Consider the following 26,793-nt stretch of genomic DNA (forward strand, 5'->3'; position numbering starts at 1 on the left):
GAAAGAGATATCTTGAACAACAATTCGAAGTCCATCTTAAAAAGTAACTGGCTCCACCCGCCCGCTTAGTCAGTAGCCTGCACCATTGGCCAATCATCGCCGTGTAATCAACCTCACCACCAGTCAGTCTTAAGCGAAGAGCCGACAGGTTTGAAGTGAGCTCCGTCAACCATTGAACCGCAGACTTTGAACCACGCAACCTCGACGCCTCTCAACTCCAAAGCTCATCACGATGTCGTATGTCTTGCCCGAAACCCCTCTGCAGCACCCGCAAACCAATTTCTCCAACACCGCGTACCCCGATAGCCGTCAATGGGAAACAGAGCAGATCGTATGATGTCGAGCATGGCTAACGGAGTCTCTTGCAGTGGCTTCATCAACGCCCCCAACAAGGTGCCTGAGCACCAGCGCGCCTACCAGGCGGCTTACCGGGCTCACACCCGTATCTGGAGGATCGTGAGTTGGGGGAAGTTCCCAAATTCCAGGATGGCTGGGCTGACAACACATCGCAGAACCCCCGAAGCAACGTCCTGTTGACTCCCTTCCTCGTGGTCATGTGGGGAACCTTCGGAAGTACGTCTCAATAATCCCGTAGCTCCTGATTCATATTACTTACGGTCTTCTTCCACAGGCTGCATGTACGTCATGGGCCGCAAGACCCTGGGCTACAACACATGGTTCGGCAAGGACTAAGGGAATCTGGAGACAACTGGGATTTGGGATTTGAGAAGAGTAGACAAGGAACGCAGGCTGTATGTTTATAAGGTGAAGCCAATAGATGCGTGAAAGGCTGCTGCTGTTCAACCTTCGCTGTGAACCTGAGAGCTATCCACCAGCTTTTATCCCGACTTTGAAACACGGCGCTACGCGATGCTGAAGGAAAAAAGGGAATTGAATTAGTTTTGACGCCTTGGTTACCGCATGCCAGTTCGTCCGGAGCAACGGTGCATTTACTAAAGTACAGAGGATAGTGCAGTTGCCATTGCCGATATGGCAGCACGGGGTAGGGTTGGGTCTTCTCGTTCGGGATTCGCGGCATCGCCCCTTCGACGAATTTAATAACCCTCTGCGCCAGGCGCCTTCTCATCCTTCCGCAAGCTCACGAGGAGCTCGCGGAAGCGCTCCTTTCCAGAACCGGCCGCACCACCCTTGGTTCCCTTCCCACTCACGTCGACCAACTTGGCAATTCGCTCCCAGCTCGTGCCTCCAGAGGTGACATCCTCACGGCTGGCAAGGAACTGCTCGGCCTCCTTGCGAGTCTGGGCAATACCTTTCTCCTTCTTGTTGTTGTAGTTCTCGTAGAAGTCGTCGATGTTCTGTCGGGCCTCCTGCACGGTCTCTTGTCGCTGGGTCGCGAACTGCTCAGCCCGCTTCGCGATCTGGGCGTCCCGCTTCTCGCGCCAGTTCTTGATCACCTCGGGCTCCTCCTCCTCCTCGGTGTAGGCTCCATAGCCGGAGTTGTAGCTGACTGACGGGCCGGTGATGGCACCACCGGGGGCAACGGCCTGATCCAAGGTTAGAGAATCATTGGAAGACTGGCGGGGAATCATCATACCTCATTCTGATTCATGATATCTGGGAACTGGTTCTCGAAGGTGCTACCGGCGTTCGCGCCGTCGCCACCTCCAAGAAGATCGTCGTCGCCCTCTCCATCTTCAGCGTATGCAGCGAACTGATTGGCATCGTCCCCGAGTATGGCTTTCTCTCGCGCTAGGAAATCGCCCGCAGATGGATTGTCCGAGGCGACTTTGATATCGGTCTGGGCTGGAGGGTGATGTTAGAAGCCTAAACGTAGCGACTTGGGTCGCAGTTGGCTTACCACCGGAATCGAATTCCTCCAGCGAGGGGAATCTATCCGCCATCGTGTCGGGTTGATCAGACAGAACGGATATGGTCTGACAGGGACAGCGGAAGAGCCGAAGGAAAGGATGGCGAAAATCGGCGTTTTGTACGGTTGAGTTAGTCGGGCGGCGGATCAAGGAGGATACAAGGCTGATGAAGTTGTTCTGATTACCTACACCTTGCCAGCTTGCGGCTGCAGCCTCAGACAGATATTCAAATATCGAGGTGAATTGACGGAGATGCTGAGCTAACGGGTTCGACTAATCTATAAAGGGTCTAGCGTGTTCTATTTTATTGCATAGTCGCTATGGGCAACTGAGATGCTGTTAAACTTCGGAGCTTCTTAAACTCTCGCTTCCTCAATTTCCCATCACAACTGCTCTTCAAAGGTACTCCATCAAGAGGCGGAATTCGGGTTTCAGATGAGGTGTTATTCCAAGCTGGATCCGTACTGGCGCACCTGAATGCAAGATTGATAGACTGCACTTGGGAGGCCAACGCCAATTCCGTTCTCTTCAGTAAGGCGAGAGCCAGAACTCGTTGTCACGTAGTGGAGCTCTGAGCTTGAACAACACCATCTTATCCATCATCCTATAAGCAGCCAGCGGCCAGCGGCCAGCATCCCACATCCAGCAGCCAGTATCCAGCAGCCAGTATCCAGCATCCAGCATCCAGGGACCTCATCCTCTCTCGCTTTATCACCCCAAAATTCCCGTTGCCAATAAAGGCGTCAACCCAGAGCAGCTCTTAGGACCATTATTGCGCATTGATCTCTCACCATGTCTTACAGTCCCGACGCCGTGCTGGCAAAGCTGTCGGCACTCAATGAAAGCCACGACAGCATTGCAACTGCAGCTCAATGGATTATGTTCCATCGGTAAGTACAAACACGCAACAAGCTCCGTTTGACCCCATCATGCGCTGACCCTTCCTGACCCTTCCTGGCGCAGCCGACATGCAGACAGCACCGTCCAGCTGTGGCTACAGAGACTTAAAGACTCCCCCAGCCCCAAGCGGCTCAATCTGATCTACCTTGCAAATGGTGAGTTTTGGCAAACTCGAGCCCACGGACTAGGACTGCCCCAAACATGGCGTCCACCGCAGTTCATCTCGCCAGCCGGCTCGACTTCGAGCTGCTAGTATCGATGCTAATATGTTGCTCCCTGACAGAGGTGACCCAGCAATCCAAGGCCCGTCACAAAGAAGAGTTTCTTGTTGCCTTCTCACCTGTCATCGCCGAGGCTACGGCCACTGCTTACAAGGGCGCGACTGCGGAAGTCCAGAATAAGCTTCGACGAGTGGTCGATGTCTGGAGAGAGCGCAACATATTCGAACAGCCAATTCAGGCCGCGGTGGAAGCGCGAATGGACGGTAGGATGCTCGTCTCCCCGACCCCTGACGTTTCTCGCTGACATCCCCGCTTAGATTTGGACAAGGCGCGTGGCACCGCCAAGAGCACTGGGTTTGGAGGCTCAATCTTCGGGTCGTCGTCGGCTCTAGCTTTCCCTCCCGAGCTTAAAGACCTAGTCGCTCCCCAGCAAGCTGTCTCAAAGCAGCTTCTCCCAGTAAAGAGCTCCTTGAGCACCGCCAATACCGAGTACGAGAAGCTCATGGAGTCCACCACCCCGCTTCCGGCCGCCCCGGTCTACGCCGCCCGGCTGAACGGGCTGTTGAGGCACCTTGCGAACGCGGAGAGCGCCGTAGCGGAGTCTGTCAAGGCCCGCAAAGCGCTAGTCGCTGCTTTAGAGAAGATCCTAGACACGAATCGCCAGACTATGGAAGCAGACGAGAAGCAGCAGAAAGACCTGGCGATCCGCAAGACCATCATCGAGGATAAGAAACACGAAGTCGAGCTGGCCATTATGCGCAACTTGTCCACTAACGAGGAGGCCCAATCTCCAGGCGAGGGCCCGTCCGCGAGCCCAGGAGCCGAGATTGACCGACCCGAAGTGGAGGCCCTGACACCACCCCCTGCGCAGGATGATCATGACTTCTATGATAATTATCCTCCTGCCCATTCGGAGAACGGGCAGCATCAGTCTCCTCCCCCGCCTCCTTACTCGCACACTCCTCAGGACCGCCACCAGCAACCCACCTTCCCGTCGTCGGCTCCTGGGATCGAGATGCTTTCGAACCTCGCGTCTCAATATCAAGCCGTCCCGGTCGCGCTGAATGGGTCGAACAAGCGGCGAAGAGTCGATTCTAGAGAGGAGTTCCCGGACCTTGGTGGTGATGACGGGATAGACGACGAAGTGGCCGAGATTCTTCGCAAGGATGGCAGTGGCTCCTGAGTTCGGAGAGAGGGACTAGGTTCTGACTTCTTGCTTAAGACCCAGCGGCTCACTTGCCGATGCGTACTTGGTTGTTTTTTCATGCCCTATTTGGTTTTACCCTTTTTAGTGAGACGCCGACCGGTGGTCCCTCCGTGTGTGTTCCTTTTGCTACTTCATTGTACTGTACCTCGAACCCAGTGGCCATTGTAGTAGGAATCCAATCAGTCCATAAGCAGACCGACAACTTTTTGCATATAAGAAAGAGTACGAGAGTGGAATGACACGAGATGCTTGGAGACAACATTGTGCCCCGATGTACCAATGCTTTTTAGAGAGTAAAGCCGATATCGCTCCTGCTCGCCTGTCAGGCCGTCCTCCTACTCCGTAGTTACCGGTCATTCTGCAAAATGCTCCTACATAATGGCCTCGATCCTCCAGCTGTAACAGTTCACTCACAGGAGTAACCTCCGTAAGACCTACCTCGGAGCCGAGGCCGAGACAGAGAACCTGAGGTGGCTAGGTAGAGGTTGGTAGGGATTTTGTAATGCATTTGCAGGGCGGCTCGGCTCTGGGTGGATGACGAAATGCCGCTACCCGGCGATCTAAAATTGTTGGACAGGGGTCAGATCGGACCTCTTCACTTTCTTCTCCGATCAACCAACTTCCCTCAGCACGGAAATGAACAGCCGATAACATCGCGTGCAACATCAAGCTCCCGAAAGATGAGCGCTACAGCTCCCTGACCGAACCATCCAGTCAGCATGGTTTTGCGGTCAGCCCATCGCGCGCTGCTGCTCCCGTCGCGCGCACTCTGCGGCTCAGCAAAACCTTCTCATGAAGCTTCGGTTCGACCGCTCAGGGCCTCCACAGCACCGCCAGCTCTCGGATTCCGGTCACAACATCCTGTCGGATCCCTTCGATTCTCGTCGTCTATCCGCGGAGGCCCAACCCAGCCTGTGACCTCACGACCGGTGTCTGCCGGCCTGCGCTCGACGTTCCGCGAAGGAGGACTCGGAGCGCAAGCTGGCTCGAACTGGAGCCCCCCCATCTCTATCTTGCGCCGATTCGCCACGACACGCGACGCTCGACAGGAAGCAAAGGATAGCGACAAGCCTGTGGCTTCTAGGGAGGACAATGCAGCCGTTGAGGAGGTCAAGGCAGAAGATGGAAAGGCGCCGGACGAGCTCAGCCAGCTCGGCTTCCAAAGAAGCGAGAAGGCGGACAGGGCCGCGCACGTCAACATGAGAGCGCGGCTCTCGAAGGAAGGCAAAGGGCAGGACAGCAAAGCGAGCTTCGGCGAGGTGTGGCGCCTCATCAAGATTGCCCGGCCCGAGGTCAAGGCTCTCGTAGTCGCCTTCGTCCTGCTGCTCATCTCGTCTAGCGTTACCATGTCGATCCCGTTCTCGGTGGGACGAATCCTGGATCTCTCCACGAAAGGACCCGACGAAGAGGCGACGCTGTTTGGTCTGACGCTGAATCAATTCTTCATCGGACTGGGCTGCCTCTTGTCTGTGGCGGCCTGCGCCAACTTCGGAAGGATCATCCTGCTAAGAATCGTCGGCGAAAGAGTCGTGGCAAGATTGCGGACGCAGTTGTACCGTCGAACGTATGTGCAGGATGCCGAGTTCTTTGACGCCAACCGGGTTGGCGATCTGATCTCCCGATTGAACTCGGATACCGTTGTGGTCGGCAAGAGCATCACTCAGAACGTCTCGGACGGCCTACGGTCGCTCGTCAGCGGAGCTGCGGGCTTTGCAGCCATGGCATGGCTGAGCCCGAAGCTCACGTCCATCATCCTGATCATGGTGCCTCCGATTGCACTTGGCGCAGTCTTCTACGGCCGAACCATCAGGAACGTGAGTCGCCAAATCCAGAAGAACGTTGGCTCTCTGATGAAGATCGCGGAAGAGCGTCTGGGCAATGTCAAGACGAGCCAGGCGTTTTGCGGTGAGATACAGGAAATCCACCGGTATAACCGCCAAGTTCGGAAGATTTTTGCCCTGGGCCGCAGAGAGTCTATCATCTCCGGGACCTTCTTCGCGTCCACTAGCTGGGCTGGAAATATGACGATCCTAGCCATGCTGATGGTTGGCGGACAACAAGTCCGATCAGGCGTCATGACCCTTGGCGATCTCACATCCTTTATGATGTATACCGTTTTCGCGGGCTCGAGCTTGTTCGGCGTCAGCGGTTTCTATTCGGAGCTCATGAAAGGTGTCGGAGCTGCCAGTCGGCTCTTCGAGCTTCAGGACAGGCAACCGGTTATCCCGTCAACGGTGGGATTGAAAGTTACGTCTGCTAAGGGACCGATCAAGTTCTCGGATGTCACCTTCGCGTACCCGACGCGCCCAGCAGTCACGATATTCAACGGGCTCGACTGCGAGATCCCTTCAGGCAGCAATGTTTGCATAGTTGGTCCGTCGGGCGGAGGGAAGTCGACTGTTGCCGGGCTTCTGCTCCGCTTCTACAACCCGACCTCAGGAACTGTCACTATCAACGGCGTTGACGTTACCAAGATGAACGTGAAGTCTCTAAGGCGACGGATCGGGATGGTTGCTCAGGAGCCTGTGTTGTTCTCGGGTACCATTGCCGAGAACATCGCGTACGGCAGACCCCAGGCGAGTAGGTTTGATATCATCACGGCCGCTCAGAAAGCGAACTGCGGATTCATCAGCGACTTCCCCGAGGGGCTAGAGACCCAGGTCGGCGCAAGGGGCGCCCAGCTGTCAGGCGGCCAGAAACAACGCATTGCTATCGCACGAGCCCTTCTCATGGATCCGGACATCCTCATCCTCGACGAGGCCACATCGGCCCTCGACGCCGAGTCGGAAACGCTGGTCAACGCGGCATTGGCGGAGCTCCTGAAGGGGCGGAGAACGACCATCTCCATCGCCCATCGGCTGTCGACCATCAAGCGCTCGGACAAGATCATCGTCCTGTCGAGCGGGGGCACTGTGGCCGAGATTGGGAGCTACACCGAACTGAGCGCGAACAAGGACAGCGCCTTCAGCAAGCTCATGGAATGGCAGATGAGCGGCGGCGATATCCCAAGTGACCTTCGACCCCATGTCACGGAAGCCGAGGTGATCGAGGAGGAGCTGGAGGAGGATAACGACGGTGACGAGCTGGAGTCGGAGCCGGGGCCGGAGCTGGAGAAGAAGAATAACCAGGAGTAAGGGGAGCAACTCACCTCTGGGTCTCAGATCCTATCATGTGCAAACTTGGGTTGCATTCGAACTCGGAGTGGCGGTTTTCTACTGCTGCGCTATCCCGCCTCCCCTCTACAAAGAGTCCGGTGAGACTCATCCCGCGAAGGAGGCAGGCTCGTGGTGTTTGTTGAGTCAGAGTCGAACACCGTGTATTTACCTATACATTAGAACAGGGGCAAAAAAGGGACACTCCACTCGACCAGGGTGACAGGAAAAGGAAGGGAGTTATACAGGACAGACGGTCACCGCATTTGACGGGTTTACCAACACGCCCCCATCGAGGGCCCACGGCGGCGAAGACATCTATAATGTTAGATACCTAGTAATACAGGTTATGTACACTTTTGAAGTGTTCCCCCCCACCAAAAAAAAAAGCTCCAACGCCAAGGCGCTCCGCAGATCAAGTATTACGTCAAAGGAGCATCGTCCAGCTAAGACTTGTGCGATATGTCAAGCTTATGACCTTACATGCGTACATGCCTACGTGCCATAGGTTGGAGCCGCGTGGGGAGCAAAGTCGGGGGGAATTCAGACCGGCCATGGACGGAGTGAGGGTGAAGCGGTCATTGGCTGCCGGTCTGGCCCCCCCATGTTGTCAACGGGCCGCCAAATTGCCAAAAGTCACCACGGAGCCGACCCCACTAGACCGCATGCGGGATGATGCCCCACCATGCTCGCCCGAAAAACGGCAAAAAAAAAGAGAAAAGAAAAGTTTTGAACCCCTCATCCGATTGAGGGAATTGGGACCCAGGGTACCTTAAAAGTGGGATGAATGGACAACTGCATACTGCCCACGTATCCCACCCCCCAATTTGTGAAGAGCGTATCACGACTTACCTATTCAAGGCTGAAGTTCCTTAAAATAGTCTATGGGGCTGCCTGTCTGACCTTGCATGTATTCCTCTTAATTTCGGCTCTGCTGTCTGGGGGCTTGCCATCCTACAAGTCCTTAAGTGCCCCTCAACCCCCAGTACTTCGAGCATACCTCCTCCCTGACTCACGAAACAACGATATACCTTGAGGGCTTCCAGGCCTTGTATTTACCTACCTATATATGAGCCTTATTTGGTTTTTTTTCTGACCGCAGTTGTCTCTCCTAGCTCAAAACCCGGGCATTTAACTCTACCCTCTTCACATTTCTTTCTTTTGGGGAAACTCTGCCTCGAGTGAGGCTCTGAGTCATCATGACGGAGAAGCCGTTACAAAACACCAGCCCGAGTGGCTGGATTATCCAGAAGTTTGGCGGTACCAGCGTTGGAAAGTTCCCCGACAAAATTGCGGATGGTATTATTCGGTACGGCCCCCTTCGTTGCTGAACCTTGGAGAACCCCTGACTCACACGAGTACGCAGGCCATATCTTGCGCAGCACAAGGTCGTTGTCGTCTGTTCAGCCAGGAGTACGGGCAAGAAAGTGACCGGAACCACGAGCCGGTAAGTGGGACTCACCACTTCCTTCTTTTTGTTGCCTGTTTCCCGCCGTCCGAACTTCACCGTGTCGGTTGAGTTATACCTACAGCCGTTGGTGCTCGCCCGATATTTCTCATCACAGGACTGACGACTCCTCTAGGTTACTTGAGGTGTTCGACAGGCTACGAGATATTGCGGCCGCGGCCAGCAACGAGAGCGCTCAGAACGAGCTCATCGGGCGTGCCAAGGTGATCGTGCAGGACATCTGTAATGAGCACATTGTTGCTGCCAATTCCTTTGTGCGGGATGATGATCTCAAGACAGCCATAAAGGCCGAGATCCAGAACGAGTGCCAATTACTCATTGAGTACCTCGAAGTTGCGAAACGGTTTAACCTCGAAATCAATTCGAGGGCAAAGGATCGAGTTGTCAGCTATGGCGAGAAGCTCAGCTGCAGGTTCATGGCCTGCCTGCTCAAGGATAGGGTGAGTGCCCGTTCTCTTTCCGAGTTGCTCCTTCGACTACTAACCAGTCCCAGGGCGTTGATGCTGAATATGTCGACCTATCGGATATTCTCCACAGCGAAACACCAGCACGCTTGGATGCTGCGTTCTACAAACAGGCCACGTCTATATTCAGGAAAAAGATGCTGGCCTGCGGGGACCGCGTACCTGTCGTCACCGGGTTCTTCGGCAATGTACCGGGGAGCCTCATTGACGGAGATATAGGCCGCGGTTATACCGACCTTTGCGCAGCCCTGATTGCCGTTGGCCTGAAAGCCGAGGAACTCCAGATATGGAAGGAGGTCGATGGCATCTTCACCGCAGATCCGACAAAAGTGCCCACCGCGAGGCTTATTCCGACCATTACCCCCTCTGAAGCAGCCGAGCTCACCTTTTACGGCTCAGAGGTCATCCACCACCTGACGATGGACCAGGTGATCAAGGCGGTGCCCCCTATCCCGACGCGGATCAAGAACGTGAAGAATCCCCGCGGCGAGGGGACCATCGTCAAGCCAGACCCGGCCCAGGCACCAGACCAACGGATCCAGCGGTCGAGGCAACCCTCAGATCCGTCACTACGCAAGAAGCCAAAGCGACCTACTGCGGTGACGATCAAGGACAAGATCTCCATCATCAACATCCACTCGAACAAGCGTTCGATAGCCCACGGCTTCTTCGCCCGTGTCTTCTCCATCCTCAACCAGCACCAGGTCTCGGTCGACCTGATTTCCACCAGCGAGGTCCACGTCTCGATGGCCGTCCACACGCCCAACTCCGAGTTCGGCAACTTTGACAACGCCGTCAAGGACCTGGCTGACTGCGGCGACGTCAGCGTCCTCCACGACATGGCCATCCTGAGCCTGGTCGGCGCCGAGATGAGGAACATGATCGGAATCGCGGGGAAGATGTTCTCCACCCTCGGAGAATATCGGGTGAATCTCGAGATGATATCGCAAGGTAAGCATGCCTCTCTACATGGCAACTCTGCTGTTCCTTTGAACCGTCAAAGGCGGATTTGCTGATTATAACCCCCTTAAAAGGTGCAAGCGAGATAAATATCTCCTGTGTGATCGATGCGAGGGACGCTGAGAGGGCAATGAATATCTTGCATACACACCTCTTTACATTTCTAGAGTGAGAGGATGGGGGAGTTACTGGGTGTTCAGCATCAGCATAAAGTGCTTCCAAGAACATAGAGATTGTCATCTCCCAGCAGGGCTGAGCCGGTCTGCGAGGGAAATCGTTTGGGTTTGGTTACTTCGTGTCAATACCTCTAGGGACAGGGCATTCTAGCGGGGTATTGCAGTATGATTTTATACATATATTCGTAGAAGAATACATACAAATATATAGGTACATGGAATAATAACACCAGTTGATCATCATGTGAAGGGCAGGGTTTTAAACTACCTACAGGTTGATAGAAGCTAGAAAGAGATCTGTATCTGCCGAGCTGACAATACCACGGTTTGGAACGACTCTAAGAGCCCGTCTGTTGAAGACCAGTTCATGTTTTACGGGGGGTTGATTTCAAGTCTTCGGGTTGACCGAATTGAGTGGCAAAAGAAGGTGAACCCCCACGGCCCCACGTGACTAGGCCATGTATGTTATCGGGATCGCGATATCAGTCCAAGAATCCAGACCCCAGACAGTCTCTTTCCGCATCCACATTATCAACTTAGTCTCTCTCGATATCCTCAACTGGCTCCGTCAAAATGGGGAAAGCAGAATTTGGTTCAACAAAGTACCTCAGCAATCGCATGAAGAGCCGCGGGCTCCAGCGATTGCGATGGTACTGTCAGCTCTGTGGTAAGCAGGAGACACCCCCCCCCCCTTTCCTCCCCGTCCCCCTTCCTCCCCGTTCAGGCAACATTTGATCGAGCTGAGCTGACAAGTATTGCCAGAAAACCAAATGCGCGATGAGAACGGCTTCAAAATGCACTGCCAGAGCGAAAGCCATACCCGGAAAGCCCTAGCCGCGGGAGAGAACTTTAAGGCCGTCCAGGAGGACTATTCGAAGGGCTTCGTGCGCGACTTCATCCAGCTGCTGAAGACGGGGCACCGAGAGAAGGCGATCCATATAAACAAGTTTTACCAGACCTATATCGCCAACAAAGAGGCGATCCACCTCAACGCCACGAGATGGAACTCGCTCACAGAATTCGCAAAGCACCTGGGTCGGGAGGGCCTTTGTCACGTGGAAGAGAAGGACGACGGGATCTTCATTGCCTGGATCGACGACTCGCCCGAGGCTCTAAAGCGCAAGGAGGCTCTTCGGCGCAAGGAACTCCAGGACAGAGGCGACGAGGAGCGAGAGCAGATGCTCCTGCAAGAGCAGATCCGCCGGGCGCAAAAGGACGCAGAACTACGGGGCGTTCCGCAAGATGACGAGGAGCAGGAAGCGCGAGAGCTGGTGCGCCAGGAAGGCGAGAAGATCAAACTGTCTTTTGGGTCTAAGGCGGCGACTGCGCCAACAAATCCGGCCCAGCAAGATTCGGATAAGGGTACCTTGAAGGACCTGTCGCCCGAAGGAGCGGCGGGGGAGGCGGCCGGGCTCGATTCCAAGGCCAAAGAAAGCGCCAAGGACACCGAGAAGGCCGCGCCATCGAAGCCCCTGTCTCTGAAGATGGCTGTCAAACCGCAGACCAAGAATGTCTTCAAGAACGCGTTCTCGGGAGGCACCAAGAAGGCCAAGATCGAGCAGCCCAAGAAGATGAGTGAGGCGGAGAGGATTATGAGGGAAGAGATTGAGAGGAAACGAGGAAGGGAGGCACGCGGTTTTGGAGGACCGCCGAAAAAGAAACAGAGAACCTGAATCTGTCCACGGGAGAGCGATGCTACGATTATGAGGCGTTTGGCGTTGGTTATGTCATCTAGAGGTACCAGTAACTGCTCGCATGATACCAGGTAGAATTCAAGGATCCAGGTTTATTTTCGAAAATGACGACGTGCGAGATGACAACTGCAAATATATGCGCCTCTCGGATATGCTGTTCTCCTGCTGTTTGGCCCCCTCACGCCGAAAGCGCCCTTTCCTGCGCCGTAAAACGCCGTAAACGATAGCCCCTGTAAGAACTGGCCGTTCTCAGTCCGCCTCAGTTACACTTCCGTCACGCCTGGGAACGAGTTAGCCTTGTTCAGTTTCCTGCACACCATGACAACCGGGGACTTACGGTATGTACTGAATCCTGTACTCTTCTTCGAGCGTAGTCCGTACGTCGTCTGGGAGCTGCCCCGAGACTTTGATCGCGTAGACTCCCTTGACATATCCATCAAGCCTCTGCCATTTCGCAACCCACGACCTAGCCGGATTCGCCAAGGAGATGACGCCCTCAAATACTTGAGATGTGCAGATGTCGATCTGGTCGGCCGAGCCTTGTAGATGGAGGAAATCCTCACAATTTGGACATCCTTCCTGTCGGAATCGCTGTCCACCACAGATTAGCGGCAGCAAGAGCAACGTTGGCTGATTCAACTAACCGTGTGAGTCATTACGATGGAGCAGACCATGCATGCGCGTAGATGGCGCTGCTGCCCTGGCGTGATGAAATTTTCGGACATGGCTGCTCTTGTTAGAAAGGAGTAGCTTTGATGGGAAGGAAGGCAAGTTGCGCGAGGCTAAGAAACAAAAAGATGAGGCTGAGAGATCCGCACCAGGGATTTGACTTGGAGGGGTGGCACGACCCAATAAGAGCCTAGGTCAAAGCTTTGGCGGGCAGTCATGCAATAATCCGATTTTGATAGGTAGGGGACTGGATGCTGACTGGAAGGCGGGGGCCATTGCCTCCTTATCAACCAAGCCGCATGTCAAACGTTCTCTCTCAAATGTTAATTAATCATTGGATTAACATTCCCAAACCTTTTGAAGCTCCCCTTTCTCTGCAATGAGATACTACTTTGGAGTATCTCTCGACAACTGTCCGATTAACCACAACATGATCTGATAAATCCTGTATTCTGATTCCATTGTCCCCATTTTCCCAGACCTCCTCCTTTCGACCGAAAGATGGGGAATAACCCCTCCTCAACCTCAAAGCTTCCCGCGCCCCAAACGCATAACCACCATGACTCTCCTAAACCCGTGAAGCGCGATATTAAACACCCCATACCTGTGCACAACCAACGGGTCGCCGCTCCTCCCGAACCCTCTCTCGCCCAAGCACAGGGAACTACCACGAACAATCGTTCAAAGCCTCTTCAGGCACGCCCGGTCGCCTCTCTCAACAACTCCTCTGCATCCTCGACCCCGGCCAGCTCCGTCACTTCAGCCAAACCAGTCGAGGTAACCCCACAGCCGCCCAGAGATGAGCCTACCAAACCCGTAGCTGTACCCAACTCGCGCAACTCGCCATCTTCCCCCCGATCACCACTCTCCATCCCCCTCGAAGCCGCCGCCATGTCGCACACCGGCACACAAGACATGTACCCGCCCAGGCCTCCGCGCCTCCCCCTCCCCATCGAAGAGGAGATCCACACTCCGGGATCGCCCATCATCGCCCCAGCCGACACCGGTCTGCCCCTTGAGGAGCTCGACAGCCTGGATCACGAGGGACTGCCGAGCCGGTCATCGGGTCTGAGCTCGACCACTGTCGATGAGGACGATTCTGAGGAGCTCCGCGTGGACAAGACAAGGCCAACCGTCCCGACTAGATTGGAGTGGCTCCGCGGAGGAGAGAAGGTCTATGTGACGGGAACAATCTTCCACTGGAATCGCAAGACCCGGTTGTTGCCAGTGTGAGTTATTACGACCCTTGTCTCCGCGCCGGGAACGGATGTGGATTTTCCAATACGTTACGTGAAGATGAAGCCCAAAGTGAAAACTTCGGAAAAGTGAAAACTTCGGATTTCAACCTTAGGAGTGCATGGTCGCTGACAGAAGTATCATTCAAGCGAAGGTCGACCTGGTGTATTTGCAGCCACTATCCACATCCAGCCGGGAACGCATCACGTACGTTTCCTGGTCGATGGGCAGATGCAGACCTCGCCAGATCTACCGACAACGGTTGACTTTGGTAACAACTTGGTCAACTATATCGAGGTTAATCCCGACGATATCCCGCCCCAGCTACCGGAGGCGTCCGGAGCACCCGCCGCTGGCAAAAATGCCCAGCCGGTATCCTCCAAATCGTCACCATCGGTGGACGGTCAAGAGAAGCCGCAACGGGACAGGATCGTGTCTCCGGTCGACCAATTTTCAGCCAAGATACCCAGATACCTCCTCGACTTCGATCAACCAGAGGACTCATCTCTCTATCACAGTGCGGTCTCGGCGACTGACAAACTCCCAACCCCGCCAAGCCTCCCTGGCTTCCTGGGCAAGCCGATCTTGAATGCCGCCACGCTGATTAAGGATGATAACAGCGTCCTCAACATGCCAAACCACACTGTGCTGAACCATCTGGCCACCAGCAGCATCAAGAATAACGTACTCGCAGTCTCGGCAACGACAAGATATAAGAACAAGGTTTGTTTGCCCAATGTTGGATTCCGGCTGTCAATCCAAGAGAGAGACTAACGTTGACCTCGCAGTACGTCACAACGATCATCTACAAACCGACTACTGCCGACAGTAGCTGAACGGCGACGCTGAATTATCCCCTCTCCTCTCTTGCAAAGCTCGGTGGGAAGTATGGTCAGTGGGCAGTGGTTGGGTCTTGTCCAAGGGACGAGGAGTTTTTTTTTTTTTTTGGGAGTGGCCAGGCTCGATCTTGCATCTGGTGAAACACCGACCAAGCTTCTCGATGACGGAGCAACATGGAATGGCCATAGAACATCGGAGTTGGATGGCAGTAGTGACATGCCGCCGAATTATGACCGTATCGCGGCGGTATCCAGATAGATTGAAACTAATATCAATCTCTCCACTTGACGAAAACCTCGTCAGTCCTGAATCTCTGCGTGCACGTACTCTCTTCCAGCGGTGTCCGGAATCCCGTTTCGTAGGCGAGCAGGCCAGCATGCGCAATCATGATGCCGTTGTCGATGCAGAAGCGCTCGTCGGTGGCGTAAACGCTACCGCCCCTGTCCGCCGCCATGGCGCCCATCATCTCCTGTAGGCGCTCGTTGGAACCAACCCCGCCGACGATGAGCACCTGGCTGCTCCCCACGTGCGCCATCGCCCTCTCGGTGATCTCGACCAGCATCGCGAACACCGTCTCCTGCAGGCTGAAGCACAGGTCCGCCGGCGAGAACGGCGCCCCGTCCGCCGTCTTCCGGCCGGCGTACATCTGGGAGGCGAGCTCGTCGGCCCTGGCCAGGATGCCGCTGAAGGAGCAGTCCATGCCCTTGACGGCGTAGGGCAGGTCAAGCAGCACCCTCCCGCCCTTCTTGGCCAGCTGCTCGATGTTGTAGCCCGGGGCCGGGTCGTTGCTGATGCGCAGGGTCCGGGCGAAGCGGTCCAGGCAGTTGCCGACGGCGATATCGAGGGTCTCGCCGAAGATGCGGTACCGCTGCTCGGCGTAGGCGATTACCTGCGTGTTGCCGCCGCTGACGTACAGCACCACCGGGTTGTCGGCCCCCGTGATGGCACGCCCCATCTCGATGTGCCCGACGCAGTGGTTGACGCCCACCATGGGCTTGCCCCAGAGCAGGGCCAGCGTCCGCGCCGCCACGGCCACCGAGGTCAGGGGCCCGCCCATCCCGGGCCCCTTGGTGTAGCAGATGCAGTCGACCTCGGCTGCGGAGACTCCCGCGTCCCGGAGCGCCTGCAGGGCTACCTGCACGAAGAAGGCTCGGTGGTGCTGGGCCGTGTCCTTGGGTAGGAACCCTGTCCCGGGAGGGGATACGAAGGTGTGCCGTACATTGGAGAGCACTGTTGGTTCGCCCGATTCCGAGTCATGTGCGATCACTCCGATTCCTAGTTTGTTGGCCGAGCCCTCGCAACCCAGGGCGATGCGACGCTTTTTTCTGTCCATGGTGGGGAGATGAGTTGACAGACACCTTGGGGAAATATTAAGATAAGAAGAAGAGACAAACAGGGACTGCTCTTCAGGTTGAGAGCAGTTAGGCAAACTCTGCAAGATTTGTGGTAAAAGAGTTGGTGTAGATCTCAATGGGCGTCCAACCAAGATAATATGATGTATTGGTACCTTAAAAGCTATGGAGGTTACTGCTGTCCCAAGGCAGTTCTTCATAGTGGGGTTGAGGGGTAATGCATCCCATGGTCCTGGAGGGCTGAAGTATTGCGGCTCGCTTAAACTCCGGCTGGGCAAGGGTACCTTAAAAAAGTGGCTGGTGATCCACCTGGCGCTAAAATAACCCAAGCAATTCCACCCCACTGCACCGATCCGTCATACCGGTCGGGATTCTGGATTCTGCCGCCCACGCTTTAATTTCTCTCTCACACTTCAACCCGCCATCCTGAATATCCAACCTTTGTCTCGACACACAATGGCACACACAGGCAGCTTCACTAGACCTGCAGCCTCGTCGTCATGGAATGCAGGTAGCCATTTCACTCGCCATAAGCGCCACCTACGCCCTTATACCTCACCGGCGATGCCATCTTAATACCCATTGTAAGCCAGGCCTTCTCAAGCACACTTCCAAGGACCACCGTTATTTACCTGTTATAGCCACTAGAGTCTATTCTCCGCCCTGGCGTATTCCTGCTACCTGTCCCTTTTCCCGACAGTCATGATTGTTACGTCTTGATATCTGTACGTTCTCTCCCCAGCAGATATATTGGATGGAGCCTCCGCCAGCCTCACAGGGCTCCTCTGTGGTAAGATCGCCTTCCTGGCCAGGACCAGAATGCTGACAACTAAGCAGTGCCATTTTTATATCACGCGATGTTGCACATAGAGCACCACTCGATCACTTCTGTACATCACCGCGCAGAACCGGCAAGTGAGTACTCCCCGCAGTTGCCACTTTTCGGCGCCAATTCTCGCAAGCCATTCTCCCTCTGCAACACTACCGCTACCTTATCCCACAACCACCAGAGCTACACCCAGCTGCATAGTTCTGGGGATGTTCACATGTTAGACATTGTGAAAATGGGGCTTATTTCTTTTATTGTTTTTGTCTCCTCCCCGCCTCATCGAGAGCCTGAAGCTCATGGATGTGCTGCTGCTAATCTGAGCATCTTAGCATCTAGGTCCTAGGACTAGTCCCTCCACGGGATGCCGCATTTAAAGGAGAAGGAGCAGATTATCTGCCTCCGATGAACCTTGAGAGAGCCGCCAACTCCGTCACCTTATACACGAGCCACACTTCTTATATCTACACTAAACGACAACCAAACGCCCCTGCCAGGCCATATTCCTTTACCGGCCGAATCGCTAAAATGCTAATAGACTTGGGAGTAGGGCGGTTATACACGAGAGTAGTGCTGCCAACGGGGCAACACACACAACTCCGGGGTATCTCAAGATCTTGCCGATGCTTGAGATTGTTGAGCCTGTGGAGGCGGGAGCCCTTGTCGGGCCGATGTCACCAATTCTGGCGGTACCGGCTTCCCGCGGTTCATGAAATAATTCGACAGCGGGATCGAGGCTCGGAATTTCAACGCCCGCGTGTCGAACGGATCAACCTCGTACACAGGCTGCTCGTCCTCCTCGTCTGAGGGTTGGTCATATTTCCAACGGTCCGAATACGACTCGCCCTGCTCTCGGGGTGGGCTTGCCAGGCCGCGGCGGTCGATCCATAATCGATTCAGACGCCCGATACGGCGACGGAACGCCGGCACGTCGCTCGACGACGGGTCGTCATGAGGGAGTCCCCGGAAGGCGAAGACCGGCGCCTTGTCAGGTCTATCCAACTCCATTGGGGTAGGCTCCTCCACGTGCTCGGACGATGCCGACGCCGGGGGTGTCATCAGGTACTGAGTCTGCGCCGCCCTGAAGCTCAGATCTGGCATCTGTCCCTTGACCGGCGATAGTGGGTCTCGAGTGAGATCCACGTGGTTTTGGTTCCACTTGCTGTGGTTCAGGACCTTCATCTCGATATCGGCACGCAACTCATTCTCCTTCTCACTGATCCTGTCGGCCAATTGTGGCAGATCTGCCTCCACAGAGCGACCATTGGGGACCAACAAGTTGAGACGAGCCTCTTTGGAAGGTGGCGGCCGAGCAGGATGTGCGTCTGCCGGCTTCCTCTTCTGTGATTGCTCATTGTCAGCAACAACTTCAACGACTTCATCGCACTTGGGCTGATTTACCTTCTGGTTGACCAAATCGTCGTCGTCGGTCTTGATACCCAAACGAACCTTGGCCTCCTTGAGCTGAGCTCTCTGCTCGAAAATGAGGCGATCGGTGTCGAGCATATCCTTTTTCAGGACCTCTCGCTCATGGGAGCATACGATGAGCTGACGACCATCTTCCAGTTCCCGGCGCAGACGTTTGAGCTTCTCGGCGCTTTGCACGTCTCGGGCTCGTGTTTTCCGAGTCTGCCGTACTTCTCGCCGCCTAAAACAAACATAAGGGTCCATATCATCACTATCCTGATGAGTCTCGAATTTCAAGGTCGGATGCAGCGGTCGATTTGCCAAGGCCTGACGGCGCGACTTCCAATACTCATAAATGTCTTTGACGTAGGACATTAGCTTGGTTGACCCCAGCTCATGCAGCCCCTGGACCATCTCGTCATAGGGGACTATTGTCTGGTCTACCGATGCGAATGGCGCGTTGATGTACGCCGTGTCCTCGAATACGTCCATGATCATTTCGAAGTCATCCTCGGGGAGCTGAGCCGAAGCGGCTCGCTTCTGGTTGTACGACTTCAAGAAGACATCATCGTCCTCGGTCATGTCGTACGGACAGCCGATACATTCCTCGACAGTCTGCGAGAACCGAATGTAGGCGGATGTCTTTGAGAAATTAACGGGGTAAAGCTCGCCATAGTCAAGCGTGCTTGCTACCGGTGGCGGCACAGGAATCTCATTTGCTGCGCTCGCACCGGCACCATTTAAGGCGGCTTGCAAGTGGTATTCCTATTGCGACGTCGTTAGCACAAGATATGTCTGGATGCCCCAAAAGGACAAGAGTGGCACGTGCATTGCCACGTGATATGCCAACACGTCAGGCAGAGATGACTTTTTACTCACATTTTCCTCAGCCTGCTCGACTCCGGTCGCGATCTGGGTCTCGGTAGCCAGTGATTCATACTCAGACGGATCTATCTGATCCTCACGTAGGACCGGTAGGGGTGTTTTGATGTTGAGTTTCTTGTATCGGACTTTGCGGGTCGCCATGGCGGAAAACGGGGATAGGTACGGCATAAAGCCTGCGGAAAATCCGCCAGAAAAAAATCCTAATTCATAAAGCACACCATGAAAAAGAGAGTGTCCGACTTTTTTGATGGAAAACCGCTGTGGTTCTCGGTATTTTGATGGCCAAAGTCTGCTTGCTCGATGAGGTGACGTTGTGTTTGCGCGTAAAATTCTGCTTTGGAGATGGGGGGTTTAGGATGGTGCTTTCTGGCGATTGGCCAAAGGAACCGAGGACGGACCACTCTTGAGATAAGAGCGTCATTAACCTGGAAATTGCCCCCAAAACAGAAAGGGGCGTCCAATATCAGAACGACAAACGGAAAAACAAACCACGGCCAAGCGCATTCACCAAATCCTTTCAACGTTTGCTTCAAAGGCCGATAGCTCCATCTGTCCATAATCGCCATTTTCCTCTGATTCTTATCCCCTCACTTATTAGGCACGAACGGCACGTTTCTAGCCACTTACTTATTCAGGTCACGTGGTTTCCACTGTTCTTTGTCCTGCGCTGATTGGCAGCCATGAGGGGTGTTCTGGCCCGTGCTATGACCCTTATTTTGCCCCACGCATCGCAGCCGCCTAGATGAACCTCTCAGCCTTACCAACCTGAATCCGCAAGCAAGTCGAATACCCAGAGCCGAGATCGTTCGTTCCAGCACCCTCTTTCAACGACATCGATACGACAATACCTAGGGGGGTTATTGTGAGACCGCAGTTTTTTTTTGGGGGTGTTTTAGTCTTGGGAGAGGCACTCGATATCCGGCCATGGGCAACACCACGAGCGCCGTCCTGGACAACATCGTCCAGGGCACCAACTGTGCGTTTTCCCTGGCCCCCGTCGTCGGCTATCCCGCCGCCCGGGTTGGCGTGTCGTTTTCGCACCGGCTAACGCATGCTGCGCTGATGTAGTCGACCGAGATGAGGTTGACCGCTTAAGGAAACGGTTTATGAAACTTGATAAGGCACGTTCACACGAGTCCCGAGGCTGATTTGGGGGGGGGGAGATAAAGACCGCGGGTTTGAATACAGTCGAATACTGACAGCGATACCTGCCGCCAGGATAACTCGGGCACTATCGAGCGGGATGAATTCCTCAGCCTGCCGCAAATATCCTCGAATCCGCTAGCTACAAGGTTCGCAGCAGCACAATCCCTCCCCACGATCACATTAGCCCCCTCCCGCAACCCCTGAACCAAAAAAGGGCGAAGAAGAAAGTAGCAAGGGGGACGCTTCGAACGAACGGCATTTGGCTGACACAACGTCGTCCTCGGCGGGGTTAATAGGATGATCGCTATCTTCGACGAGGACGGAGGCGGCGACGTGGACTTCCAGGAGTTCGTTTCGGGCCTGTCGGCCTTCTCGAGCAAGGGCAACAAGGAGCAGAAGCTGCGGTTCGCCTTCAAGGTCTACGACATTGACCGCGACGGCTACATCAGCAACGGGGAGCTCTTCATCGTGCTCAAGATGATGGTCGGCAACAACCTGAAGGACCAGCAGTTGCAGCAGATCGTCGACAAGACGATCATGGAGGCCGACCTCGATAAGGACGGCAAGATCAGCTTCGAGGAGTTCACCAAGATGGTTGAGAATACCGACGTGAGCATGAGCATGACGCTAGGTAAGTCGCCCGTTCCTCTGCCCCCGTGTTTCCCCGATAAGGGGCTTGAATCAACCGGCGCTCAGGAGTTGGGCGATGAGGCGCGAGTCTTGTTTTTGCATTGCTAACCAGCGGGTTCTTTACCCCTTCGTGTGCTAGACCAGTTCTGAGCGGGAGTTGCGTTATCAATGGAAGATACCACTGGAATCAACAAAAGGGTTATAGGGCAGCTTCATTTATTGTTACTATGAGCGAGTCTTTCATGGTTCAGGGGCAAGCGTCGACTTCTACTCGATGCGTCCCCCCTCCGGCAGAGCCTTAGGACAGCGTTTGATGATGAGACATGCAAACGGATCAAAACGAAATCCAATTGGGGTGCGAGCTTGGCGCTCCCGCAAATGAATATCGATTCCGCACGATGCAGGCCTCTGTGTCCGCTCCCGTGACTGCGACTTACCTGCACTTGTACAATACACGCAGGTTTGCGTCTCTCCGCACCATGAAAGAGCCAATCTGCCGCCGACTCGGGATTTGAGCGAATGCCACATGCGGCCGCATGATGATTCCTGTTTAGTTAGCCAGGGTTCTGTTTGTCGGGCCCGAGTGGCCGCGCGGGGGGCGGATTTCTCTCAGATATGTCGTAAAAGGCCACCAGAAGCGCTTAGCAACATGCCAACCCCCTTAAAACAATGCCATTTGCGAGTCGGTGATTCCAGCCTGTGCAGAACCCACACCAAGCCAATGCCTCTTTCAAATTCGGCTCGAGCAGCTCCATTGTACGTACTTGGTACTTCCACCCGTCCCCAAATCTCCATGTCCCGTTACTAGTGGACATGTGTGGGTGGGAGTAGTCGGGCCGCGTACAAGGAGAGAGAGGGACATTAGTTGGCACAATCCCAACCGCGATAATATGCCCTTTCTTTCTGGCACGGGAGCTCGGAAACTCGTGCATGTCAAGCCCCCCCGTTCAACGGGACCGCTTGCTTATGATCATCCTTTGACTGGGGTTTGGCTCGTAAATCTCCGAAAGGTCGCCGAGGGGCGTCGTGGTGGTGGTGATGGTGGTGGTGACGGTGCCACCGGTGTGGCCTGTCGGTGCGAACTGGCGGGGGATGATGGCTCGTCCCATTAAAACACCCAATATTGTCGTGTTGGGTTGGGGGGTGGGGGGGCGGGGGGTTGTTTGGGGGGCAGTCCCCCATGATGTTGAGTTAGCTGCTCGGTTTCCGGATTCGGTATCCTCGGTGTCTTGTTTTGGTCGCTAGGGTTGGCACCTTTTGAGGAAGGGGGTGTCGTTGACCCAGCGCGTCCGCTAAGCGAGCTTGCGCGGCAGTCGATAGTCAGGCCGGGGCTGGTGGGCAGATGTGACAGGTCATATAGTCATCTATGTGATGACACCCAGCTCTGTGGTAAGGTGGTTAGTGGATTAGTGTGTGCCCAGATACCCTGGTTTTAGCTTTTGACCCTTGTCGGCGGCGGGTGATTTGCAATCGATCTGCATTGCAGGATAGATCATGTCTCTTAGCGATGGATGAGGGAGGACGGATACGTACCACCGGATTGTCAAGGCGTGCATATAGTAGGTATTGCTGTGTATAGGGCGGGTTGGGTTCCGGTGAGAATCGGGGATTGACCTAGGTAATTCGCGTAATTAGTAATTCCAAGATGCCGTAATAGTAGTGCCCGAGAAGTTGAAGCAAGTAACGAGGCTCAAGGGGGATTGACAGGTCAGAAAATGCATGTACAGTAGTACATGCGATCAGATTTCGGTTCCCCGAGATTGGATCTGCAGCCTGCCAGGTCGTTTGGGTTTTGGGGAGGGTCTCGGGTCTGGCGGTAGGGATGGGTGTGGCTTGTGCTTACACTTCGTCGCCCCCGCCCAAACACCTACCTGCGTAATCTGAATCCCGCTGATCTGGCACCGCCACCACAGATAGGTAGGGTAGCCCAGCTGACAGAGAGGCAGTCCAAGGAAGCCCACCAGTACCGAGTACACTGCGGAAATGTCACTTCTCAGTCGAGCTGGGACCGGGCGCCAAACGGATGGGAACCGCAGTTCCAGTTGTCAGCGAACGGTACCCGCAACCTGAGCTGCACGACCACCTAACGTACCTGCACTTGCAGTGCTCGGCGGCATGTGATGTGATCTGTTTTCCTGCAGTAGCCTGCTGCCCCCCAGATGCTGCAGCGTGATAGATCGACCGGTGACACGGCCCTTTCTAAGAGCTAGTACCGGAACTACCCTTTTTTTGGGCCTAAAAAACTCTCAGCTGTATGTGTGTAACTCTGCGCGTTCGCACTGACAAGCAACCTGCATCATCCATGGTTGAAGACATCTTGGTTGAAGGGAGTTGCCACACAGCTGCATTAGTTCCCGTCCGTGGCGTGTTGACTTTCAACTAACTGCCTGCTGCCTTGATTAATCAACTTACTGCCAAGGTATGCGTATACATCCCTTGGAGGGACGTGGAAGCACATACATACATACATACATACACTGGCGTGTAAGTGTCGGGTACTGCCAACACTCCGTATCTCCCGTCTTCCGCGGGCCCCATGTCGCCTGACGACCCGTTGGGCTGGTACAGCTGAGTCCAATCACCGAGACAGGTCTATGATTTGATGGCGGCCACAGACACGGCCAACAATAATTGCTTCTTCCGGGCCTGCTACTTGCCGAGACTAGATGGTTTGCTGGGAAACGCCCACCCGGAAGGCTGGACACACGGTGAAGAAAAGCAAAGAAAGACATGGGCATCAATCCGGTCCAGGGTCCGTGCCGTGTCATCGCAAGCCGTGCCATGTAGCCGTGAATCCTGGCTGCCCGTCCAAGGCGGGTGGTAGTAGGTGGTATGTAGGAAGAATGACTTATGTACACATACAAGGCGCCTTCCCTTCCCTTCCCCCCTCCCTCCTTTCTAAGCCCCATGACCCAAGTACACCAGGCAAACAGTAGTAGCACGGCCATTGCGTTCCCCAATTTTATGTACCAGAAATGTGTTGACCAAACGCATCCACAACCCCCGCGAGGGGGTAATAAACGATTTCTAAGTTATCTTTCTTTTTGTCTTCGATTCTTCGCGTTGCGCCGGGTTTGTCGTAGGAAACTCCATCTCCTCTTTATCCTCCGAGACACAGCCGAACTCCTTTCCAGGGCGGAGATTACCATTCCTGGCAGGTCAGCCAAGCATGTCTGCCCATCCATCCATCCGCGGAAAGCAATTCCCAGCTTCCCTGGTTCCTATTCCAGAGCCCCATACACAAACCGATAACCGAGGCGAGAGAAAAAATGCAAGGGAAAATGCAAAAAAAAAAAAAAAAAAAAAAAAAAAAAAAAAGAAAAAAGAAAAGAGGAAAAAAAGAAATTGTTGACTTGCAAGGTTAGAAAAAAAAGGGGGCGGGGCTGATGAATGGACCAAAACTGATGGTCTTTGTACCTCCTTCATGTTTCATGCTGCCACAGAAAGCCTGCGAGCCCGATGAAGCGGGAGAAGACAGCATAGCCTACCAACTCCAGGCTGGAGTCTAAAGCAAAACTAAAGGAAATCAGACGCGATATTGGTACAGCGCAAGCATCGTGCGTTGAGGCAGAACGGCGTTGAGAGAGCCAACATGGGAGGGCGAAAACCGGAGGGCCAGCAGGCTGTACGGGTCGGGCCGTTTACAGACTTCGCGGACGGGTACATCGTTAGCCTCCAGCATTATCGGACGATTCGTATAGATCAAGGCATTCTTCAAGAACTAGATGTGGGCAAGGTTAGCCAAGTCCTCTTCCTGGACGATGATTGAAAAGTCTGGATAGCCCAACTTACTCGAAATGATCTGCTCTTCCCAGACGCCATATTGGTAATCGACGAGGCCGTGACGCTCTATTCCATCGCACAGTCTCACGAGCTCCTTGCCCATCTTTTCCAGGCCTTCCTGGGGGATGAGGGTCTGTGTACGTTGGAGCTGCGGTTCCGGCGACTCCATCATATCTTTCTGGCGCTGAAGGATAGCTAGCCATGCGTGATTGAAGTCATCCCATAGCTTTATCCTGTCGCTGTGGAGGCTTTGGTTGTCTGTATTGAGCCCTGTATCAGGCAGGTTGTCAGTCTCGTCGCAAATTCCCCGAGGGAAGGGACAGCAGCGAAGCGCCACAAAGCGAAGGGGGAAACGCACCCAGGTCGGACACATGGGAGAGGAGCCAGTCCGACACGTTAAGAAGTGACTCGCTGGCGGCGGCCAGCACGCCGTCCTGTATGCTCCGAAAGACCCCTCTAAGCTCGTTCTGGTAGGTTGCCCACGCTTGCTCGAGTCCTGCTGGCTCAGAGCCTTCCTGGTCCTCCATGGCGGCTTCTGTGGCTGTGCTGGGCTGCGCAGCGATACCCCCCATCGAAGGGATACCTCCGGAATAGCTTGACATGCCCGAGGCTTGATATACGGGCTGTGAGGCCGACGCCGCCTGCGGCTGCATGCCGGATGCCGCAGCCGCGGTATTGGTTGGTTCGCTCTGGAAGTAGGAGGTGCCGACGTCCGAAGGCATCATCTGCATCGCTGCAGGCTGCCGTGAGGAAAACTGCTGGTTCGTATCGTACACGGCCGGATTCTGTGCTCCCGCGGCACCTTGCACGTTATACATCATCGTCGTAGGGTTGTATGAGCTGGCGCCAAAGCCCTGTGTTTGCCGTGCATCTGTCTGGCCGTATTCACCGGGCGACTGATGGTAACCTATTGCGCCAGGGGGCATAGCGGTTGGAGGGAACTGGCTGGCTGTCGGGTCTTGATAGTAGCCGGTACTGTAGCCAGCCGAGCCGCTCATCCCCCGCCCCGTCGCCGTCGCCGAAACCGGCGGGTTAAGGGGTGGGGGACGGAACCTATCCGTTGAGGATCCGGCATAGGACCGGCGCTGCTGCTGCGACGGGTCATGCAGCGCCTCGGCATACCGAACAGAAGCGTGAGGCATAGGCGGCGCATTCAGTCTCCTTCGCCTGTTGTTGTCGGACCGGCTGTTGTCGTCCATACCCCGAGGAGGGAGCTGGGCGCTTCACGCCCTAAGCCGCAAGCCCACCGAGGGCTAGTTTGGACCGTCACACGACCGGTGTCCTTCGTTCGGCAGGCCAAGTGATATTCAGCTAGCTCGACGGGTTACACAATGCGCCTTGGCGACTCTGGGGGCGGTCGTATCTCCGCAGGCGTCGTTGCGCGTCTTGGCTCGAGGTGGTCGTTAAGTATTTCCAAGTATGGATATGCCGAGGCAGGTCAGAGAAGAAAGGCCCTTTTTTTTTTTGGGTCGTTCCGAGCTCACAAATGTGGCGGGTCGAGGGACAAGGACTGTGGGCTCTGGTTGGGCGCACCGCACAATAATTCTGCTTTTTTATTGTAGCTCGCAGGAGGGAGAGGAAAGGACAGCCGGTAAGGTTCAGCTAAGTTAGGAGAGCCAGCCTTGTCGGCCAAAGGATAGAAGTAGCGCTCCAGAGGCTTGAATTATGCCTCGATAGAAAGTATGAGGAGGTTATTGGTGTGGTCGAAGGGTCGCCACGAACAAGCTCGAAGGGCCGGAGCAGGGAAACAAAAAGGGCGGGAGGAGTGGGTAAGCGGCGCAAACTGAACCGGGAGTATCCTGGATGCCGGCGCATTGAATGACTTGCATGACAAGCCTATCTCAGCGTAGCAAAAGCCGCACCATGATCTAGGGCCTCAGAGACTAGTTGAAGAGTCTGTACGCCGTAGAGTTTGTGCTTAACTAATAAGCTCATCCGATTCGTCTTC

General features: G+C 54.8%; 12 protein-coding genes across 12 annotated transcripts; 7 read left to right on the forward strand and 5 right to left on the reverse strand.

Moving 5' to 3' along the window:
* The first annotated feature begins 89 nt into the window (after nt 1-89).
* On the forward strand, nt 90-1,046 carry QBC33DRAFT_567058 (uncharacterized protein). The gene is made up of 4 exons (XM_060430475.1): nt 90-294; nt 369-456; nt 513-573; nt 632-1,046. The coding sequence occupies exons 1-4, from the start codon at nt 233-235 to the stop codon at nt 691-693; spliced, it is 273 nt and encodes a 90-aa protein (XP_060286845.1). The 5' UTR covers nt 90-232; the 3' UTR covers nt 694-1,046.
* A 9-nt stretch (nt 1,047-1,055) lies between these two features.
* On the reverse strand, nt 1,056-1,862 carry QBC33DRAFT_445692 (clathrin light chain; the record flags this gene model as incomplete). The annotated part of the gene is made up of 3 exons (XM_060424340.1): nt 1,056-1,505; nt 1,556-1,764; nt 1,820-1,862. 3 exons carry the CDS (start codon nt 1,860-1,862, stop codon nt 1,056-1,058), a joined length of 702 nt encoding a protein of 233 aa, XP_060286846.1.
* A 346-nt stretch (nt 1,863-2,208) lies between these two features.
* QBC33DRAFT_528765 (DUF618-domain-containing protein) lies at nt 2,209-4,407 on the forward strand. The gene is made up of 4 exons (XM_060427077.1): nt 2,209-2,719; nt 2,793-2,884; nt 3,013-3,213; nt 3,268-4,407. The coding sequence occupies exons 1-4, from the start codon at nt 2,622-2,624 to the stop codon at nt 4,131-4,133; spliced, it is 1,257 nt and encodes a 418-aa protein (XP_060286847.1). The 5' UTR covers nt 2,209-2,621; the 3' UTR covers nt 4,134-4,407.
* Nucleotides 4,408-4,533: 126 nt separating this feature from the next.
* On the forward strand, nt 4,534-7,687 carry QBC33DRAFT_528768 (P-loop containing nucleoside triphosphate hydrolase protein). Its single transcript, XM_060427078.1, has one exon. It carries the CDS (start codon nt 4,877-4,879, stop codon nt 7,289-7,291), a length of 2,415 nt encoding a protein of 804 aa, XP_060286848.1. The 5' UTR covers nt 4,534-4,876; the 3' UTR covers nt 7,292-7,687.
* Nucleotides 7,688-8,508: 821 nt separating this feature from the next.
* On the forward strand, nt 8,509-10,373 carry QBC33DRAFT_445573 (aspartate kinase; the record flags this gene model as incomplete). The annotated part of the gene is made up of 5 exons (XM_060424337.1): nt 8,509-8,618; nt 8,676-8,756; nt 8,893-9,217; nt 9,271-10,192; nt 10,276-10,373. The coding sequence occupies 5 exons, from the start codon at nt 8,509-8,511 to the stop codon at nt 10,371-10,373; spliced, it is 1,536 nt and encodes a 511-aa protein (XP_060286849.1).
* Nucleotides 10,374-10,900: 527 nt separating this feature from the next.
* On the forward strand, nt 10,901-12,201 carry QBC33DRAFT_528772 (domain of Kin17 curved DNA-binding protein-domain-containing protein). Its single transcript, XM_060427079.1, has 2 exons — nt 10,901-11,044; nt 11,140-12,201. Exons 1-2 carry the CDS (start codon nt 10,951-10,953, stop codon nt 12,048-12,050), a joined length of 1,005 nt encoding a protein of 334 aa, XP_060286850.1. The 5' UTR covers nt 10,901-10,950; the 3' UTR covers nt 12,051-12,201.
* Nucleotides 12,202-12,320: 119 nt separating this feature from the next.
* QBC33DRAFT_512378 (Spt4/RpoE2 zinc finger-domain-containing protein) lies at nt 12,321-12,796 on the reverse strand (the record flags this gene model as incomplete). The annotated part of the gene is made up of 3 exons (XM_060425903.1): nt 12,321-12,351; nt 12,409-12,662; nt 12,716-12,796. 3 exons carry the CDS (start codon nt 12,794-12,796, stop codon nt 12,321-12,323), a joined length of 366 nt encoding a protein of 121 aa, XP_060286851.1.
* A 231-nt stretch (nt 12,797-13,027) lies between these two features.
* QBC33DRAFT_528776 (Snf1 kinase) lies at nt 13,028-15,110 on the forward strand. Its single transcript, XM_060427080.1, has 3 exons — nt 13,028-13,969; nt 14,126-14,699; nt 14,765-15,110. The coding sequence occupies exons 1-3, from the start codon at nt 13,242-13,244 to the stop codon at nt 14,810-14,812; spliced, it is 1,350 nt and encodes a 449-aa protein (XP_060286852.1). The 5' UTR covers nt 13,028-13,241; the 3' UTR covers nt 14,813-15,110.
* On the reverse strand, nt 15,088-16,149 carry QBC33DRAFT_576290 (glycoprotein endopeptidase 1; the record flags this gene model as incomplete). The annotated part of the gene is made up of 1 exon (XM_060430901.1): nt 15,088-16,149. The coding sequence occupies one exon, from the start codon at nt 16,147-16,149 to the stop codon at nt 15,088-15,090; it is 1,062 nt and encodes a 353-aa protein (XP_060286853.1).
* A 1,085-nt stretch (nt 16,150-17,234) lies between these two features.
* On the reverse strand, nt 17,235-19,851 carry QBC33DRAFT_528781 (EPL1-like protein). The gene is made up of 3 exons (XM_060427081.1): nt 19,281-19,851; nt 18,396-19,166; nt 17,235-18,335 (listed from the first exon to the last, which is right to left on the reverse strand). Exons 1-3 carry the CDS (start codon nt 19,452-19,454, stop codon nt 17,604-17,606), a joined length of 1,677 nt encoding a protein of 558 aa, XP_060286854.1. The 5' UTR covers nt 19,455-19,851; the 3' UTR covers nt 17,235-17,603.
* Nucleotides 19,852-20,031: 180 nt separating this feature from the next.
* Nucleotides 20,032-21,299, forward strand: QBC33DRAFT_276622 (uncharacterized protein). Its single transcript, XM_060423219.1, has 5 exons — nt 20,032-20,262; nt 20,355-20,407; nt 20,505-20,578; nt 20,729-21,063; nt 21,202-21,299. Exons 1-5 carry the CDS (start codon nt 20,211-20,213, stop codon nt 21,210-21,212), a joined length of 525 nt encoding a protein of 174 aa, XP_060286855.1. The 5' UTR covers nt 20,032-20,210; the 3' UTR covers nt 21,213-21,299.
* Nucleotides 21,300-24,730: 3,431 nt separating this feature from the next.
* Nucleotides 24,731-25,987, reverse strand: QBC33DRAFT_445741 (uncharacterized protein; the record flags this gene model as incomplete). The annotated part of the gene is made up of 3 exons (XM_060424342.1): nt 24,731-24,783; nt 24,855-25,115; nt 25,204-25,987. The coding sequence occupies 3 exons, from the start codon at nt 25,985-25,987 to the stop codon at nt 24,731-24,733; spliced, it is 1,098 nt and encodes a 365-aa protein (XP_060286856.1).
* Between the last annotated feature and the right edge of the window lie 806 nt (nt 25,988-26,793).

The sequence above is a fragment of the Phialemonium atrogriseum genome (assembly GCF_030411735.1).
Source record: "Phialemonium atrogriseum strain 8032-3 unplaced genomic scaffold QBC33scaffold_4, whole genome shotgun sequence".
Classification (NCBI taxonomy): domain Eukaryota; kingdom Fungi; phylum Ascomycota; class Sordariomycetes; order Cephalothecales; family Cephalothecaceae; genus Phialemonium; species Phialemonium atrogriseum.